Source organism: Capra hircus, chromosome 3, assembly GCF_001704415.2.
Source record: "Capra hircus breed San Clemente chromosome 3, ASM170441v1, whole genome shotgun sequence".
Lineage (NCBI taxonomy): Eukaryota > Metazoa > Chordata > Mammalia > Artiodactyla > Bovidae > Capra > Capra hircus.
The window spans coordinates 21,141,247-21,159,917 of NC_030810.1; the positions used below are offsets into that span (position 1 = coordinate 21,141,247).

Below are 18,671 nucleotides of genomic sequence, written 5' to 3' on the forward strand. Positions count from 1 at the left end.
TGAGTGTGGTCAAAAAAATTCCACAAAGGCAAGGACTTTAGTACTTAGTAGGGGGGTGCTTAATGAGTCTTTGCTGAATGAATATGTGTAATATATGAATGTGTATGAGTGTCAGGTTTGTGTGTAGATACATCTGCTGTGTGGATAGGTATCTGTGAGAATGTCTTTTGTGGAACTGTGGGAATAATGACATTGCGTTTGCGATTGTTGATGAATTTGTGTGTATCACTGCTTATGTGAAGAGTGTCTGCATATGTGTCTGTGCATGAAGTATGTGTGTGCATGTGTGCGTGTGTGTGTGCTATGGGATATTTGGTGATATGTCCACTTCAGTGAGGGTAGGGAGCCAAGACACCTGGACATGGTCTTTCTCTTGCCAAATGGTCCACATTCCGAAACTGACATTTCAAGCCAACACTTGGTGGGCGCAAGGACTGGGAGGGTCTGGAGGAGCCCTGGGGCTGGTGGGGCCCTGGCAGCCTTGTGCTGATCCGAGCCACCTCAGCAGAAGGGATGTGCTCTCTGATGCATTGGCCACCAAAGAATGAGGCTGAAGTGCTATGGGGTGGAGGAGGCCCTGCATGGGCTGTGTGGCCTCAACATGTCACTGCTCTTCCTCCAAGCCTCAGTGGACTCATCTGTAAATGGAGTTCATTTGCTCTTGGCCTGCTTGCTTCTTGGGCTTATGGTGAGGATAGAGGGAGGCAATGGCAGTCTGTGTATGGCAGTCATAGTAACAGTGTTACAGCTGGGTGGCCACATGAGGATTGTTGTCCACTATCTCACCAGAGCAAATGCCTCAGTGTTCCCAGTCCAGCTCTGGACTTGGCCCCCTGTGAGCCTCCTTGGCTTTTTGTTGAACAAATAATATGTGTGTGAGGTGCCAATGAGTAGGTGCCTGGGTGATTAATGAAGAGATGACTGAATGAAGCAGCAAACAGATTGTTGAATCCCAATGACTAACGTGTTTGAGCATACCCTACATACCAGACCATACTTATTGTAAAGGCTTCTCTTAATCCTTGCAATAACCCCATGAAATAAGTACTGTCACCCCATTTTGCAGATGGAGAAACTGAAGGTCAGGGAAGTTAAGTGACTTACTCCAAGCTGGAAAGCCTGCAGGTGGCAGAGTGGAGCATCCAGCTCAGGCAATCTGACTCCAGAGCCCAGAACATTAAGCCCTACACAAGTCCTGCTGTGTGTATCAATGAATGAGAGGCTGATTGAATAAATAAATAGAGGCAGGAGCCCTCTTGCTCTTAGCTGTGGGCAAGGCGGGCCTCTTTTCTAAGAGATGGCAGAAGCTCAGGGGTGAGGTGGGCATCCAAGGTCTGGGCCGGGGCGGTGTCTTTCCCAGGGTAGAGTGTGACCGCATGGCCTCACGTCCCTTCCCTTCCACCCGTCTGCAGGCACATGCCGCGATGCAGCACTACGGGGTGAATGGCTACTCGCTGCATGCCATGAACTCGCTCAGCGCCATGTACAACCTGCACCAGCAGGCGGCCCAGCAGGCCCAGCATGCCCCCGACTACCGGCCCTCAGTGCATGCGCTCACACTGGCCGAGCGCCTGGCTGGTAAGGGCCGTTGTGGGGACGGGGGCTGCAGGGTGGAGGAGAGATCTGGGGGACAAGGCTCTGTCTGGAAGGTGAAGGCAGAAGGGAGCACTGGGAATGAAGCCCAGGAAGACCCAGGTCACTCATGGCACAGGGAGATGTCATTCAAAATCTGTGTGTGTATCCAGACTACCCATGTTTTCCAGGGCCCTGGGCCCCAGAGCTGCCCTGTGCCTTACTTCACATTTCCTTAACAGCCCTCTGAGGGAGGGGTCCAGTAGCCTCTCACAGGTGGAGAGACCGAGGAGGTAAGGCACTAGCCCAGAGCCTTCCAGCTGGGAAATGGCCAGAATGCCCCGGGAGCCACTTCTGTAACAGTGCCCACGTTTTGATCACTGATTGTGTGGCCAGGCACCGTGTGAGCTGCTCTCTGTCTCTCTGTGCATCAAACCATTCAACTCCAGTAAAGGGAGGTTATTATCTCTGTTGTATGGACAAGGAAACGGAGGCTCAGTGAGGCTAAATCTAGGCAGGGCTGGGGTGGGAGATTAGAATGGGACCTTATGGCTAAAGATTTGAGCTTTGAAGTTGCAGACTTGCCATCATTGTAGGGTCTGCCCACTCTCCTCTCTTCTCTGAACCTCAGCTCCCCCTTTATAAATAGGGAACATGGTAGGGCCCATTCCATAGGATGGTGGGGACATTACTTGAGATAACACATGTAGGGTATTCAGTAGGGACTAGTAGGTGCTCAGAGGAAATTATTATCCAGGTCCTATGGGAAGCACCCATGAGGGTGCTACAGCCTGGTCCCCCCTACTCCTGTTTACCCACGGTTGCTCTGCTGTGAGAGTCCCTCAGTGAACGTGGGAAGGATTTGATGGCTTGGGTGGGGAACATAAGTTCCTGAGAGGTGAAGTCTGGGCCTGTGCCAGATGGTCCTAGGAGGGCTTTAGGGTACTTCCAGGGAGGCCAGGTGCCCATATACCCATGAGAAGGCACAGCAGAAAGAATGTGGCCAGGATCAAATGGTGGGACAGACCAGAGAAGCATGATCAGCTGGTGCACTCAGGGAGGGCTTCCTGGAGGGCATGGGGCAGGAGCCCAGCCTTAAAAGGGTAAGGAAGGGGGACTAGCGTGAGAAAGGCACAGAACTGGGATGAGCTGTGAGGCCTGGGTAGGGGATCTGGCCTGACAAGGAGGGAGGGGCAGCCACCCTGCAAGGCTCTGGGAAGGGCTCAGAGGATGAAACCGAGCCCCTGGTCACCTTCTGTGGATAAGCATCAGCTTCCAGTGTGGGAATGTGTGTGCAGGCCTGCCCGGCTATGGCTGCTTCTCTGGTTTGGAGTGAGTTCCCTGTGCCTGGCCTGGTGGTGACATTATAGATCCTGACCATGTTCCAGGGCTCAGAGAGGAAAGGTCAGGGACAGAGGAAGTGGCGTATTCAGTGCTCACACCAACTCTAATCTTAAAGAAGGAGGCACACGAGCTCCAGGCGGGCCCTCATATGGAGGCCTTGCCTTCCAGCAGGAGGTTTTGCTGATGGTGCAGACAGCCTGGTCTCCCAGGCGGCAACCCCGTGCCCTCACCTACAGCCCCTGGAGCCAGCAGCAGGATGCTGAGCTGTGGCTCCTGCACCCAGGGTTCCACTGAGAGGGCTTCTCTCCTTCCCCTTCCCCAGTGTAACCAGCATGAGCTCGGGGCTCAGTCCAGGTTGGGATTAGTGCTGGTTTGTGAGGGGTTCAGGGCTCCCTCTTTACATTGAAGAAGGAGCAGCCCAAAGTCTGAGGCTTCCTGGAGACCCAGTTGCCTCCTTCTTCCTCGTTTAGAGTGTTGTGTTGACTTCCCAGTGGCTGAAGTGCAGGCGGCCCTGTGCAAAGGCTGACGTAGCTTGGGTTCCCTTCAGCATAGATAGCCCAGGACCCACTTATGGGTGATGGGAGGCCGGGAAAGAGAAGTTGACTGTCCATCCTCCCGGGACTAGTCAAGCAGAAGAGCAGGAGTGTGAAAGTGAAAGTCGCTCAGTCATGTCCGACTCTTTGTGACCCCATGGACGGTAGCCCACCAGGTTCTTCTGTCCATGGGATTCTCCAGGCAAGAATACTGGAGTGGGTTGCCTTTCCTTTCTCCAGGGGATCTTCCCTATCCAGGGATCGAACCCAGGTCTCCTGCACTGCAGGCAGATACTTTACCAACTGAGCTATCAGGGAAGAGCAGGAGGGTAGATAGCAACCCCAGGCAGATATATATGCTGGGAAGTTCACGTTCTCAGCACGTGGGCAGGACCATGGAATCTGTGGTCTACCAGGCCTGTCTCCTCTCTTAGGCTGTGGTGGTGGTTAGTACCTTCTGTCTTTGTCCTTACCTTCTGGAAAAAGCAGCTAGAAGGGCCAAGACTGCACGCAACTAGCCTTTCTGAGGCTGCCAGCCCTGCCAGAGCCAGCCCTTCTGTTGAGGAGATATGAAACCAAAGCCTCAGGTCCTACCATCAGAGACTCATAGGCTGGGATGATGAAATTCATAGCCAGAGGACATAGGATCTAGAGCCAGTGAATTCCATCTACTTAGTCAGACTCCTCCTAACAAGACCTTGCAGATAGGTCCCAAGCTCATGGCCTGGCTTCTCATGGTCGGGGCGGTATTGTGTTGGTATCCAGGGTCATTGGTTCTCAGAACCTTTGTGACATGGACTTCCAAATTGCCAGCATCATGTACTCTCAGAATGTCATATCTCATTATCCTAGGACTTTATGGATTTTACGGTAAAGCTCACCCACCCACCTACCCACCTCAAACCAAATAAGGAAGATCCCCTTCAGGCATATTCCTCACAGCCATTCTTAGAGATGAATTAGAGCTCAGTGGGCCTAATAGTTGGAGAAGGCAATGGCACCCCACTCCAGTACTCTTGCCTGGAAAATTCCATGAATGGAGGAACCTGGTAGGCTGCAGTTCATGGGGTCACTAAGTTGGACATGACTGAGTGACTTCACTTTCACCTTTCACTTTCATGCATTGGAGAAGGAAATGGCAACCCACTGCAGTGTTCTTGCCTGGAGAATCCCAGGGATGGGGGAGCCTGGTGGGCCTGATAGTGAATGATAGTATGGAGTGATCTTGAAAATCCAGCTACATGGAGAGGAAATGGGTGATTTCCATGGGGAAGAGACCAGGGTCTAGCTCTGGCAGGACCACAGTGGGTCAGAGCAGGGTAAGATTTAAAACCTATTTCCCATAATTAAATGGGCCCCCTCTCCTTGCCCTCCAACGGCTGTACATTTCAAGACATCATCTTGGAGGCCCGCTATGGCTCACAGCACCGCAAACAGCGTCGCAGCCGCACGGCGTTCACAGCTCAGCAGCTCGAGGCCCTGGAAAAGACCTTCCAGAAGACTCACTACCCGGACGTGGTGATGCGTGAGAGGCTGGCCATGTGCACCAACCTGCCTGAGGCCCGGGTGCAGGTAAGGCCCAACTAGACCTTGGAGACAGGCACCAACCCACTGGCTGGTTTCCGACTGTCCAGGAGCCAGCATTTCAAACTGCACCTGGTGTCTCCATGAATGACTGCAGCGACAGGAGGGGAGTTGGGGAAGGGATTGTGGGTGTGTGTTTCCCAGAGGGTGGGCATGACCTTATCCTGCACACCCTTGGGGAGTACCCTGCTCCAAGACTCCGCTGTGTCCCCTCCATTCCTGCAGCCCCTCTCCCTGTCCCCAGGTGTGGTTCAAGAACCGCAGGGCCAAGTTCCGGAAGAAGCAGCGCAGCCTGCAGAAAGAGCAGCTCCAGAAGCAGAAGGAGGCTGAGGGATCCCACGGGGAAGGCAAGACCGAGGCCCCGACCCCAGACACCCAGCTGGAGACTGACCAGCCCCCCAACCTGCCCAGTGGTGACCCCCCTGCTGAGCTTCACCTGAGCCTGTCTGAGCAGTCAGCCAGTGAGTCGGCCCCCGAAGACCAGCCAGACCGGGAGGAAGACCCCCAGGCAGGGGCTGAGGATCCCAAGACCGAGAAGAGCCCTGGGGCTGAGAGCAAGGGGCTGGGCTGCAAGAGGGGCAGCCCCAAGGCAGGTGAGGCTTGGTAGGGGCTATGGGTGGTCTGGGGCCCCGCCTAGGGAGAATGACCAGGTCTAGCCGCCCAGGGGCCTGGCTCTGCCAGGGGTGTCAGAGCAGAGACAGAGTTAACCCTGGACACGTGGCCCTGGCCCTGACCCAGAGAAAGGAAATGGCCAAGCAGGTCCATGCCAGGTGATTCCCCTTTAGTCGCTGAATCCTGGCAAGGTCAAGGGAATTTTGGGGGGAGGGGCTGTGTGGCAGGGGAGGGATACTTGAGGAGCTCAGGGTAGAAGCTATTTATCAGTCCAGTATGTTAACAACAGCACAGATGTACCAGTGCATATTGGGTGAGTACCAGAGATCGCCACGTGTAGAGCTCTGGCAGGAAGCATTATCTCAGTCACAAGCCCTGCATCCAGGCAGGGACGGGACGGGGCTGAGAGCTGGAGGGGAAGGGGAACCGCAGACAGGAGAGGGAAGGGGGAGGCACAGCCTTGGAAAACACGGGAGTCTTGGGGCGGACGCTTCTGCACCACCCAGTTTGCTTGTGGCTCAGCCATTGCCTTTGTCAGTCTGATTCTGTTGTAACGATTTTGACAGTCGATAGAACTCTCTTATCCCACCAAACCCAACAAACAACAAAAACCAAAACAAGAAAAAGAGACTCCCTAAGACGTCAGAACTGAGGGCCCTGGCAGAGTCCATGCCGTCAGGAAGCTTGGGTCCCTCCCTCCCAGGATTCTGGGGACACCCTGGCTGAGATGGGTGGATGTGATTTCAGCCACAGCCCGTCTTGTCTACAGCGCCAAGGGGGAGGCGAGGCCGGGGCAGCACCTCCTGGCAGACCAGTGCCCTTGTCCTGAGTCCCCGGTTCTTGATTCTCTGCTTGCAGACTCCCCGGGCAGCCTGGCCCTGCCGCCTGCAGCCCCCGGGGCCGGCCTCCTGGGCCCCTCCCACTCCTACTCCTCCTCCCCGCTGAGCCTCTTCCGTCTGCAGGAGCAGTTCCGCCAGCACATGGCTGCCACCAGCAACCTGGTGCATTACTCGTCCTTCGAAGTGGGGGGCCCGGCCCCCCGCCGCCGCCGCCGCCGCCGCCGTGCCCTACCTGGGCGTCAACGTGGCCCCGCTGGGCTCACTGCACTGCCAGTCGTACTACCAGTCGCTGTCAGCGGCCGCCGCTGCCCACCAGGGTGTGTGGGGGTCCCCGCTGCTGCCTGCGCCCCCCGCAGGCCTGGCGCCTGCCTCGGCCGCCCTGAACAGTAAAACCACGAGCATCGAGAACCTGCGGCTGCGGGCCAAGCAGCACGCAGCATCCCTGGGACTTGATACGCTGCCTAACTGACTGCTGGCCTCCCCCTGCAGCCAGGGCTCTTGGGCTCCCCCAGCCCAGCCCCAGGGTCATCCCAACATGGCTCTCAAGGAGCTACCTCATGAGCCCAGGGATCCTGGGGCCTTGGAGTCCTGCCTCCTGCCCCCCCAACCTCCCCAAGCTCCAGCCCTTGGTGAAGCCCACACCTGCACCCTCTGCATGGTCCTGCCTGGATCCCACGGAGGCCGAATGGGGAGGAGGTGAGAGGCCAGTGCCCCCAGCTTTCCCCAGTGAGAGGTTCTCGCTGGCCAGACCCCTGCCTCAGTGTCGCCTCCTCCCATCCCCCGCTTCCTCCCCTAGTAAGTTGCTGTGTGGAATGTGAGATATAAATATAAATATATAAAGCTATATTTTCAGGCACCTGCCTGCCCAGGCCCCCTGCCCTGCTCCATGGCTTCTCCGCTGCCGCCCCCAGCTCTGCCTACAGCTTCTGCGTCTCACTCTGGCCTCCGCTCCTCTCTCTGTCTCCGCTTTCTTCCTTCTCCTCTCCCCAGCCTGTCTTCCCCTCTCTGGATCTCCCCACCGTGTCTCTTCTTCCTGCTCCTGCTTTCTTTGGTGCTGGCTGTGTTGATGTAGACTCTGGTCCCAAATTGTGCTTTGTTTGGGGTTAGGGCTTTTAGTTTTAGTCATTTGGCTTCTTCCTGTTCCTCTCCTTTTGCTGCTTCCCAGCCTCCTGGCTGCTCCCCGCCCGCACCCTCTTGAGGCAGCTTCTCCTTCCAGTAGAGGTGATACAGCCCTCGCTGGAGACCCCGTAGCCACAGGAGCAGCAGGCAGGAGGGGGCCTAGTTCCCACCCCCGACCTGGGCTTGCGTCCAGAAAGGCATGTTCTCTGTCTTTTCTAGCTTTGAGACGCCCCCTCCCCACCCCCAGCCCAGATTGAGAAGGAGGGGAGGGGAGGCAGGAGGCAGGCTGGAGCTACATCTCTGGCTGTAAAACCTCCAGGACTGGAGCCTGGGGCCAACATTCATCCAGGGCTGACCACAGGGCTCTAGACCTCTCTCTGGTGCAACTTCCCTGCTTGGAGGGAGGTAGTAGGCCACAGGTGCTTTCAGAGAAGTGTCTTCGAGGATTAAGGGTCGCTGGCACGGAAAGGTGTGTTCCTATTTGTGGCCAGGAACCCAGCTCAGCAAACTCCCTTTCAAAAGGGTATGATCTTGAGTCAGCCCATAGCCTCTGTGCCCACTCCCCACCTGGATTAGAGGGCCTGTAACATCCTATCCATCCCCTGGAGAAGGAAATGGCAACCCGCTCCAGTATTCTTGACTGGAGAATCCCATGGATGGAGGAGCCTGGTGGGCTACAGTCCATGGGGTCGCAAAGAGTTGGACACGACTGAGCGACTTCACTTCTCTTCAGCATCTTATCCACCTCTAATGTTCCACACATCTGTGCTTTCAACCTTGCACAGCAGAGGTTTTTAGTTAAACTAACAACCACCACAAAAAGGCTCTCACAGAGCACAGTGTTTAAATTAGAAAATGATTGTTGCACGACTGTGTAGCAAAGGGTATTGCAGGCACAAGCCTCTCCCTGGGCACGGCCACAGTCTCTGGGTCTCAGTTTTCCCAGTAAATGTAATGGGTCCCTTTGAGTTGAGACAATCTGGATTTGATCCTGCTTTTCTTGAGTGTTAGTCCAGCCTCTGTGGGCACCCCATCTCCAAGGCTTCACGTAGGCTCAGGGCTCAGGGCAAGAGGAGAGGTATGGCTTGCACAGATTCTGGGTCATGATCCCCAGACCCAGCACTTTGTGGCTCACCACTAAGCTTCCACCCCCTGCTTAGAGAAGCTGCATCTGAAAACCAGGGTAAAGATACCTAAGGCTTGTCTCCTCTCCCAGTGGGAGGAGAGGGGGGTCTACGGGTAGGACTGGTTTGCAGAGTAGTCGATGCCCATGATCCGTGGGGAGTTCTGGGCCAGGGCAAATGGAGAAGGCTTTGGATGGAGAAAAAGTGAGGGGGATGGTAGCTTGGGCCAGGAAAGCTATTTGAACAAAGCAATGGAGTGAGACTACGTGGACGATGGGGAAATGGTGGCTGGCTTCATGAGAGGTGGGGCTGAGTTTCTTGAATCCAGATTAAAGTCCTCACCTCGATGTGGCTGGGCCCAAGGCAGGCAGGTGAGGGTTTCTGAACAGGGGGATTAATTGAACCAGGATTGGATATCTGGGATTTGGAAGGTGAATCCAACAGCCACCGGAGGTCAGAGGAGAGACTTGGGCAGGGAGATAGGAAGGCAGAGAGAGCAACTCTAGGGGACAGAAGAGATTTCTGTTTTATCCTCTGGGATCAGGAAGTTCTGTTAGCCCAGGCCTGAGGACTGAAGCTTTTTTCCTGTCCCTGGAGGCAAATGACTATCACTGCACCTTGGAATCCAGTAGCTCTAGACGTGCCCACCTCCCCCAAGAAGCCTCACCAGATTTCCCAAGGAGCAAGTCCACCCCGGAGTCATGTTCTGGCTCAGCCTAGCTTCTCTCAGAGCTTTTTCAAGGCTTCCTTATTCAATCCGCCAGCCCAGAGAAGGTAAGGAAAGTGTATGTGGTCCCCTTCCCCAGGCAGATCTCAACCTAGTTTAGGGGACCAGCCTCAGTGAACGAAAGCAGTTAGAGAGCAAGAGGGGAGCTTATGTGTAAGCAGCACCTGCACCTCCTATGAGCTTAGGACTGCCCCACCTCACCAGAGACTGAGGCCGAAGCCTCTCCTAGGGCAGCCTGGTCACCTGCAGGCTGAGAGTCAGGCTCTGACTGTCCTTCCCAGGAAGGTCTCGTTCCTCTCCTCTCCCTCCCACTTGAGGCCTCTGTGTTCCGCCTCCTCATCTCCCCAAAGCATGGTCCACGGGCCTGGGTCCCCCACCCCTACTCCGCAGCAGCGGGCTGTACAGACTGCTTTCCAAACCAGCTGTTTTGTGACCTTTTGTGCTTAGAGGCCGTGCCAGCCCGTGGCAAAACCACTGTGTGCCGTATTTATTTATTCTGTTAGTTGAGAAAACAAGACTCAAGTGCCCCCTCCCCTGCTCCACTCCCTGCGTAGTGTGGCATGACACTCTGTCCCGTGTACCCCTCTGTCTGTCTGTCTGACTTCCTGTGACGTTGTGACCTGTTCTTTGTCCTACTTGGCTAATAAACGAGAATCTGGCAGCACAGCCCTCAGTCCAGGTTCATTTCCAGAGGGGCCCGCGGTGGACTGAGCAGGTGGTTCAGCACTGTGGCCCGTAGCGGAGGGAGGCAGACCTGCCTCACGATTGGCCACTTCCTCCAGGGCCCTCGCCTGTCTGGGGCTGGAGTGCCCTCTGGGGAGGTCTCAAGGAGCAGAGGGACAGGGGCGGGGAAGGATTCCATCTCCTCTGGGGTGTTGATCCTCATCCAAGCACCTGTGGTAGGGCAGCGGTGGCGGGTGGGGGCCAGGGCCACTAGGAGAGTTTGGGGTGGTCTGGGCAATGGGTCTGTAGGATGGAGCGCACGGAGGTTCTGTGGGAACGACAGGAAGGCACACTAGATCTAAAGCCAGGGCTGTTCTCCAATGAGATGGGCAGCCTGTGCAGGTAGGGAGCTCTTTAGTCCTAGGAGGTGAGCAAGCAGAGGAGGAAGAGGGATCTGCTGTGGTGGCTGGATGGACTGGGGATTTGTGAAGGTCCTTCTTTTCTAGAAAAAAACGATAGCAGTTTCCCCTGCTCAGCCTTCACGGCCCTTCCCCAGAGTGTCGGCACAGGGCCCCTGAGCCAGAAGCGGTGTTGCAAGCTCACGGTTGGATTTGGGGGTGAGAGTCCCCTCTGGGAATTTCCTGGGAGGAGAACCCCAGCAGGCCTGAATGGTGTGCAGGAAGTTGTTTGCTGGGCTCGGTAGGGGTGGAGGGGTTGTAGGCGCTTCAGGCCACAGGGACCCAGGGCCCCTGGCCAGCCCCACCTCCCATTTCCCAAGTCAGTGCTGGACCCTAGGAGGCACATTCCTCTCTCCCCAGTGGGGCTGAGGATTAGGGCGGGGATCACCCCCTTCACCTTGTCTTCCTACCTCCCTGGGAGGGGCTGGTGGATCAAATGTCTGCCATAAATCTCCCACCACCCCTCCCAGACCCGAGCCTTGCCTGCCCCTACATATCCCCACCCAGGTACACACCTTCCCTGGCAGAGAGGGTGCCCCTGGACCTCTACAGTTCAAATCATTCATGCACTCAGCACGCATGAGCACCTGCTGTATGCCTGGCCCTGTGCTGGATATATAAAAACAAGTAAGGAAAAGTCCTCTCTCCCAAGACAGTACAAAACAGGGAGATTTTGGGTTCAAAAAATAGAAAGCTATGGGAGCACAGGGTTCCAGGAAGTAGGGTTCCTGGCTTACTTCGCCCAGGGAGATCAGGAAGGCCCCTTGGGAGGGAGACTTTTGGGCTGAGTCCCATAGGTCCAGTGTTCACCAGGAGAACAAGAGAGTCCTGGGAGGCATAGCACCCACAAAGCTGCAGGACCTGTGGCGGGTGAGTCCCAAGTTCTGAGGGATCAAGGGCAAGGATGGGGTGGGTAGTGTCAGGGGCTGAGGAGGGAAAGGGAAGCTGGGAGCTTGAACTCAAGCTCCAGGGAGATTAGCAGCTGGGGGAGTGAGGGGGATCAGATTTGCATTTTAGGAAATTCTGCCCTCCCATACCTTTGCTGAATGGTGATTCCAGAGGAGGCAGGGAGACCAGAGAGGCGGCCATTGTCACATCCTGATGAGAGGAGGGTGGCTTCGGTGTGGACTAGGGGAGGAGGGGTCGGAGAAGGGGTCAGACTGATGAGAGATTTAGGAAGTAGAATTACCAAGGGGACTACAGGCTTGGGAGGGGTCAGGGGTGCTCGGAGTCTCTGGTTTGGTGCAGGCTGGGTTGAGGGGAATGAGCCTGAGCTCAGGCTGGTCTTTAGGGTGTCTTTAAATTGTTCAAGAGAAGATATTGGGGTGTGCTGGATCAAGGCCCAAGAGGGGGGCCTGTCTGCACTATTTTAGATCTTAATCTATTTAATAAGTACTTACATGGCACTTTCTCTGTGACTGGCACCTCACAGATGTTAAGTCATTTAATCCTCACATAACACTATGTGGTAGGTATTACTGTTATCCCCATTTAATTGATAAAGAAACTGAAGCACAGAGAGGTTAAATAACTTGCCCATGACCACACAGCTAGTAATGGGCCAACCAAGGTGTGAAAACCCGGCTAATCTCAGAATCCACGTGCTTCACCTTGGCGGTTGTCAACAGAGATGGAGAACAAAGGCATGTCACTAAGTGAGCTCACACGGGGGACGCCGAGGATGGGCCTCGGGGAAACCGACTACAGAGCCAAAAAGATTCTGTTACGGAGCTGGGACAAGCTGCTCTCAGCTGCTGTTGCCTTTGGTCCTTAGTTTCCTCTTCTATTGACTGGGTATCATTAACTGCGTCCAGCCTGCTTCCGGGGAGGCTTGGGTGAGACAAGGGAAGACGAAACGAGGGTCTGGAGGAGGCTGGGGGCTGAGTGATCTGTGCCCGGCATGCAGTATGTGCTCAGCCGCCCACAGCGGGCAAGATGGGGAAGGCAGGGGACTCCCCAGAACGTCTCCCTGAATCCTTACATCCTTAGACCTTGGCCCGTCTCCCTTCAGTCCAGGGTTCCCCTGGGGGCCTGTGGAAGGGGCACCATCTGAGAGGGTCCCGGACGGACTCTTTAGGGTTGGGCCCACCCGCCCCTCCCCACTTTCCCACAGAGCTGCAGGACCTGGAGCCTCCCCTCACCCATGCCTCATTCCCTTCTCCCTTCTGGGAAAGCCGATTAGGAGGCGGCCTCCTGCCCGCCCCCCTGACAAGTTTGTCTGAACTTCCAACAAAGGCCCTCAGAGGGCTGCGGGAGGGAGGGCCCGCCACCAGGAACCTGACACCACCGGCCCAGCAGCACCCCGGCAGCCTGGGAGGCAGCTGTGTGACTCTGCACACCCCCAACCCCCATGCAGGCAGGAATGTCTCCAGAGGGGACCCGGCTCCTCCAAGGCCTGGGGGCTGGGGGACATCGCCACCTGGGACCCCCTCACGACGGGACAAGGCCAACCCCAGGAGGGCAGGCGGGGCTCTTGCGCACATTCTCACCTACAGTCATCCCCACACACTCCCACACTCCCCATGACACAGGTACCCCCGCACCCCCCGCCATAACCACACACATGGGACGTGCTGACTTCTGCACTGCATCGATCTCAGGGTGTCTGTCTGTCTCTCCACCCCATACAAGTCCTCAGCCTCGCCAGGAGGCTGTACACATGCCCCGCCCCAAAACGTGCATTCTTCCTGGCTCACTCACACTCCAGACACCATCCTCCCAACACTGGGACAGCGGCTCCAACTCCCTCCACCAACACACAGGCCTCCCAGCTACGCTGCCAGCTTGGTGCCCAAGATTCTCCACGAGCTCGGCCCCAGGCCTGGTGAAGACACAAGAGTCTGGGCATCAGCTGCCCAGATGCCCACACGAGAGTCAGATCAGGGCCTGAGCTGCCATTCAACACCCACGTTCCCTGACCCCATACACCCATCCTCACACAACATCTTCTTTCTGGGGGACACTTTGGGGGACACACAGGCCCCTGAGTTCAAGCCCTGTATTGTTCTGATGTCTCCATTTCAAAATCTTTAACTTTTAAACAAAGGGCCCTGAATTTTCATGTTGCCCTGGACTCAGTCCACGGGGTGGCAAAGAGCTGGACACAGCTGAGCACGCACACACCACCAGCCGTGTAGCTGCTCTCACTCCCTCATCGCAGTCTCCCTGAGTTCTGACTCACCCGGCCCTTCTGTGGCTTTGGAAGCTCAAGAGTCTCTGGAAGGATCTCAGCTTCTCCCACCTGCCTGAATGCCTCCACTTGGTCTTACAGCCGAGTCTTCCCTGTCCACCCCATCCTGCATCAGGCAGCTGGGTGTGATGAGTGAAGGGAGCTGCTGAGAGCATACTACGCTTCTATGCACCTCTTCTTAGTGCCATCTCGGGGCTCACTGTCCTTGTTTGTAAATGGCCTAATGAGAACAGTGACTTCAAAAGACTTAAAAAGCCTGCTGCTGCTGCTGCTAAGTCGCTTCAGTTGTGTCCGACTCTTTGCGACCTCATAGACGGCAGCCCACCAGGCTCCCCCGTCCCTGGGATTCTCCAGGCAAGAACACTGGAGTGGGTTGCCCTTTCCTTCTTGGAGCACAAAGCCTGGCATTTAGTAAATACTCAATACATACTTTGGAGAAGCAATGGCACCCCACTCCAGTACTCTTGCCTGGAAAATCCCATGGATGGAGGAGCCTGGTAGGCTGCAGTCCATGGGGTCGCTAAGGGTCGGACACGACTGAGCGACCTCACTTTCACTTTCATGCATTGGAGAAGGAAATGGCAACCCACTCCAGTGTTCTTGCCTGGAGAATCCCAGGGACGGGGGAGCCTGGTGGGCTGCCGTCTTTGGGGTCGCACAGAGTCGGACACGACTGAAGCAACTTAGCAGCAGCAGCAGCAGCAGCAGCAATACATACTTATTATTGCTAAGATTACACTATTATAAGTGCTGCTGAACAAAACTAGATCCAGCCTCCCTGGGCCTATGAGGGTCTAGTGGGTAAAATGGAGATTACTTGAATAATCACACATACACAGAGGAAAAGTGGACAAGGAGCACAGGTCTCTAGTCTCATGGGGCTTACAGCTAAAAGGAGAGGCAATCTGAGGCAAGAATCAGGGCTTGGTCTGGAACAAGGCCAGGAGTCTGAGGTTAGAATCAGGGATCAGCCTGGGGCACATCAGTTAGGAGCCAGAGCTTGGGCTCAGAATGGGGCCAGGGTCAAAGCTTTCTGTTTGGCTGGGATCAGGGATCATTCAGGGCAAGGGGTAGGGCTCGGTCCAGGGCAAGACACAGCTCAATTAGAGGTCAGAGTTGGGGCTCAGATTGGGGCCAGGGCAGAGCCGAATTTGGGGCAGGGCTGAGTTGAGTCTGGGACTGGTACCAAGTCAGACAGACACTTCTAGCAGTCAGTCACTGTGGGGCTGTTTAATGAGCTGCTAGGCTTCTGTGAACCTTTGTTTTATCATCTGTAAAATGGGGAGATCTCCGTCTACCCCCTGGCTCGTGGGAATCGAGTGAGCTCATGGTAGAAGCCAAGGATTACACTGCTGCCATGGCTGCTGACGACTCTAAGCCTGGTCCCCTGGGGTGCTCCTCCCCCTGCCAGGCCGGGGAGGCTGTGCCACCCTCACCCACGCCCCCAGCTGTGGGGAAACCACCACCCTAGCCTGGGATCCTTTCCAAGAGGAGTCTGGATATTTCATAAAGCCCTTTGAACAACAAAGGCCACAGGAGTGATATTTCCTCCTGGGGGCTGACCGCCCAATGGCTCCTTTATCTTGGCAACCAGGCTTGAAGAGCTGTTCTTGGAAAGAGCTCGTGTGGGGCGTGTGCGAGTGCGTGTGAGTGTGAGCCTGTGTTCACAAAGCTGCTCTTTGTTGCCGTCCTCACCTGAGCGGCTGCAGACCTGGAAGCCTGGGTCCTTCAGAGGTTAACCTGTCCATCCCTCGCCTCTACACAGATGTGCTGGTCAGCCAGGTGGGCGGGAACACTGTCTTTTTCGCCTTAAGATTCTCCCAGAGGCGAGAACTCCAGGAAACAGGAACCCTAGTGCCTCAGGAAGAAGGCAGGTTAGGGTGGGATGGATGCCTGACAACATGGGAGAGGTGACCGGGAGTTTTGGTCCTTTTAGCAGGTGCGGCGCTTCCTTCGCCCTGGGGTCCAGGCCCAGCATACACAGCCCCTCTGGAGGCAGGGCCAACAAGACGCCTAAGAGGCTTGCCCAATTCAGACTTACCTTCAGTAGGCTCTTGGTGAGCCACCTGGAGAAAGACTGTCAGCCAGCAAGCCCCGACCTGCCTCTCAGACTGTGAGGTATGAGAGAAGTCCTCTCTGGGCCTCAGTCCCTATGATGGCTTGGACTGCAGCCCCTGGCTGGACTGGGTAGAAGCTCCAGGTACACAGGCAGGACCTGGAGTAGCTGGATCTGCAAAAGGAGTCTGTCTATCATCCCCTCTCCCTCTCTGCCATTCCAGCTGCTAGGATCCTGCCAAGCCCAAGCGAATAGATAAGGATAGGGTGGGGGTTGCCTACAGCAGGACCCACTGTGTGAATGGTCTGGGGATTCCTGCTACAGGTTCTCAGAAGAGACATCCTCAGGGTCCCTCCAGTCTAGTCCCCATTCAGTCAGGAGTTGCTAACACCCAGCCCCTGCCCACAAACCTGCAGGGACGAGGAGCTCATTACCTTGCAGGGCAGCCTGCTCCAGGGCTGACTGGGAAGTTCATCCTCATTTGAGCTGAAGCCTGCCTCCGCCTCCTCAGGCCTGGCCTAGGGGAGGGTAGGAGTGGGGCACACAGAACATGCGTGTTCACAGTGTTCTGGGATGTTTGACCAAATTGGACTGTGTAGTACTCACACACTCATGGGGCCCTTTCCCACCTGTCTGCTCTTGCTGTGAAAGTCTATTCACTCTTCAGAACCCACCACATGCACCCTCTCTGGGAAGGCTTGTGGGGTCACTCCTTGCCCTCTCCCTCTCTTGACCTCTCTGGAGCACCAGGTAAATCCAGATGGAGCTCCCTGAGCAGGACCCGGCGGCATGGTCAGAACCAGACGCAGAGTCGTTGTGGAACCAGTACTGCGCTGGAGGGGCAGCAAGAGGGGTGGGCTCTGCCTGGGATTCCAGGGGCCCGGGTCCTGTCTGGACTTGCTCTGGGGCCTTGGGCGAGCCCTGGCCTTTTCTGGGCCTCTGCTTCCTGTGCAGAGGCTGGAGGGCAGGCTCTTCAGGCCACCTGCCTGCCTTGGAAGGCCTTGCTTTCTGAATGTCCTGCTGAGTGATATTCATGGCCCAGTTTCCTCAGCTGTTCCATCCAGGGCCTCTTCCCAGCCTGGACCACGTACCCGGCTGTGGGTGCAGATGGTGTGTCAAGGCACTCATTTGGCAAAGGCCCAGCAGCTGCCCAAGGAAGTGGGATGTGTCCAGGGATGGCACCCAAGGAGGAGTAAGCACCCTTGGGCCATGCAGGATCTCAACCCTCTTCTCCATTTTAAAAAAATACATCTTTCTTTTCTTTCTGTATTTTTGACTGCACTGGACCTTTGTTGCTGCGTGCTGGCTTTCTCTAGTTGCAGAGAGCAGGGGCTACTCTTCATTGCAGTGCACAGGCTTCTCACTGCGGCAGCTTCTCTTGTTGCAGAGTGCGGGCTCTACCCACATGGATTTCAGGAGCTGCGACTTGTGGGTTCTAGAGTGTGGGCTCAGTAGTTGTGGCACATGGGCTTAGTGGCTCTGCAGCATGTGGGATCTTCCTGGACCAGGACTGAACCCATGTCCCCTGCATTGGCAGGCAGATTTTTAACCACTGGACCACCAGGGACGTTCCTTTCCTTCTTTAGAGATGAGCCTGGCCCTGGGGCTGAGGCCATAGCCCAGCCTGGTCTCTTCCCGAGGATGTGGCTCTTATTTTGCACAAGCTTTAGCTCTCTCCTCTCAGTCTTGAGCCCCCGTGTCCCGACTTTAGGGGCTATCCACCCCTAGTCTTTGTGAGGAGGATGGGAGGATCTTTAGTCAACTAATGTTTATTGAACACCATCTATGTGCCAGACACAGCTTTGGGAACTGGAAATGCAGTGCTGAACAAGACGGTCCCTGCTCCCAAGGCACTCAGTGCTGGAGACAGACAACAAATAGATAAGCACTGCAACAGATACGTTTGGGGTGCTGATGAAAGGTCAGAGTGAAGGTGAAAGTGAAGTCGCTCAGTTGCGTCTGACTCTTTGCCCACCAGGCTCACCACGACTCTGTAGCCCACCAGGCTCCTCCGTCCATGGGATTCTCCAGGCAAGAATACTGGAGTGGGTTGCCATTTCCTTCTCCAGGGGAGCTTCCTGACCCAGGGATTGAACCCAGGTCTCCCGCATTGCGGGCAGACGCTTTAACCTCTGAGCCACCTGGGAAGCCCCGATGAAAGGTCAAGAAGGACTCAAATAGGGAGTGGGGTCAGGGTGCAATGGAGGAGAGAGATGGAAGGATCAGACCACGAGTGAGGACAGGGAGGACCAGACATGTCAGATCAACATCCAGGTGGACAGCCGATGAGGAAAGAGGCTGGTGCAGGCCTGGAGGCTCCAGTGAAGGCTCTGGGGGAGAAGGGGTGGGAGCGGGGTGGGATCTATTAAATAGCTGATGACTCCAGGCCCTAATCCTGTGCCAGGCCGAGGCGGGTAGTGTGTGTTGGGGGAGGGGAGCACCCCCGCTGGGGTGTAATTTCACGCTGAAGGGCCTGATGGGGCATCCCAGGGACTGATCCTTTCTGGATCAGAAAACTCACTTCCCTTTGTCGCATGCAGGGCGATTAATGCCTTAACCCTTTGTGGGCTGGCCCAGGGCCAGCCCCGCCCCACGGCACCTCCAGCCCCAGGGAACCTACCTAGCCCAGAGCCCTTGCCTCCCTCCCTGCCAGCGCTGGGACCTGGTCCTGTCTGCGGGGAGGGAGACGCTGTGACTGAAGAAAGCCAAGGGACAGATTCCCAAGCAGCTTGTCCACGTCCCTGTTCCTTCCAGGGCAGCTCACCAGGCCCAGAGCCCCCAGAGAAGTGAACTCTCCACCTCTATCTGCAGGCTATCTTATAGCTCAGTTCAAGTCCAGCCTCCCTCAGG

At 56.0% G+C, this 18,671-nt stretch overlaps 1 protein-coding gene across 1 annotated transcript; it reads left to right on the forward strand.

Annotated features, from left to right (window-relative positions):
• DMBX1 (diencephalon/mesencephalon homeobox 1) lies at positions 1,416-6,953 on the forward strand. The gene is given in 5 exon segments (XM_018046558.1): positions 1,416-1,578; positions 4,843-5,021; positions 5,278-5,626; positions 6,504-6,684; positions 6,686-6,953. Coding segments are annotated over 5 exon segments (1,131 nt in total). The 5' UTR covers positions 1,416-1,424.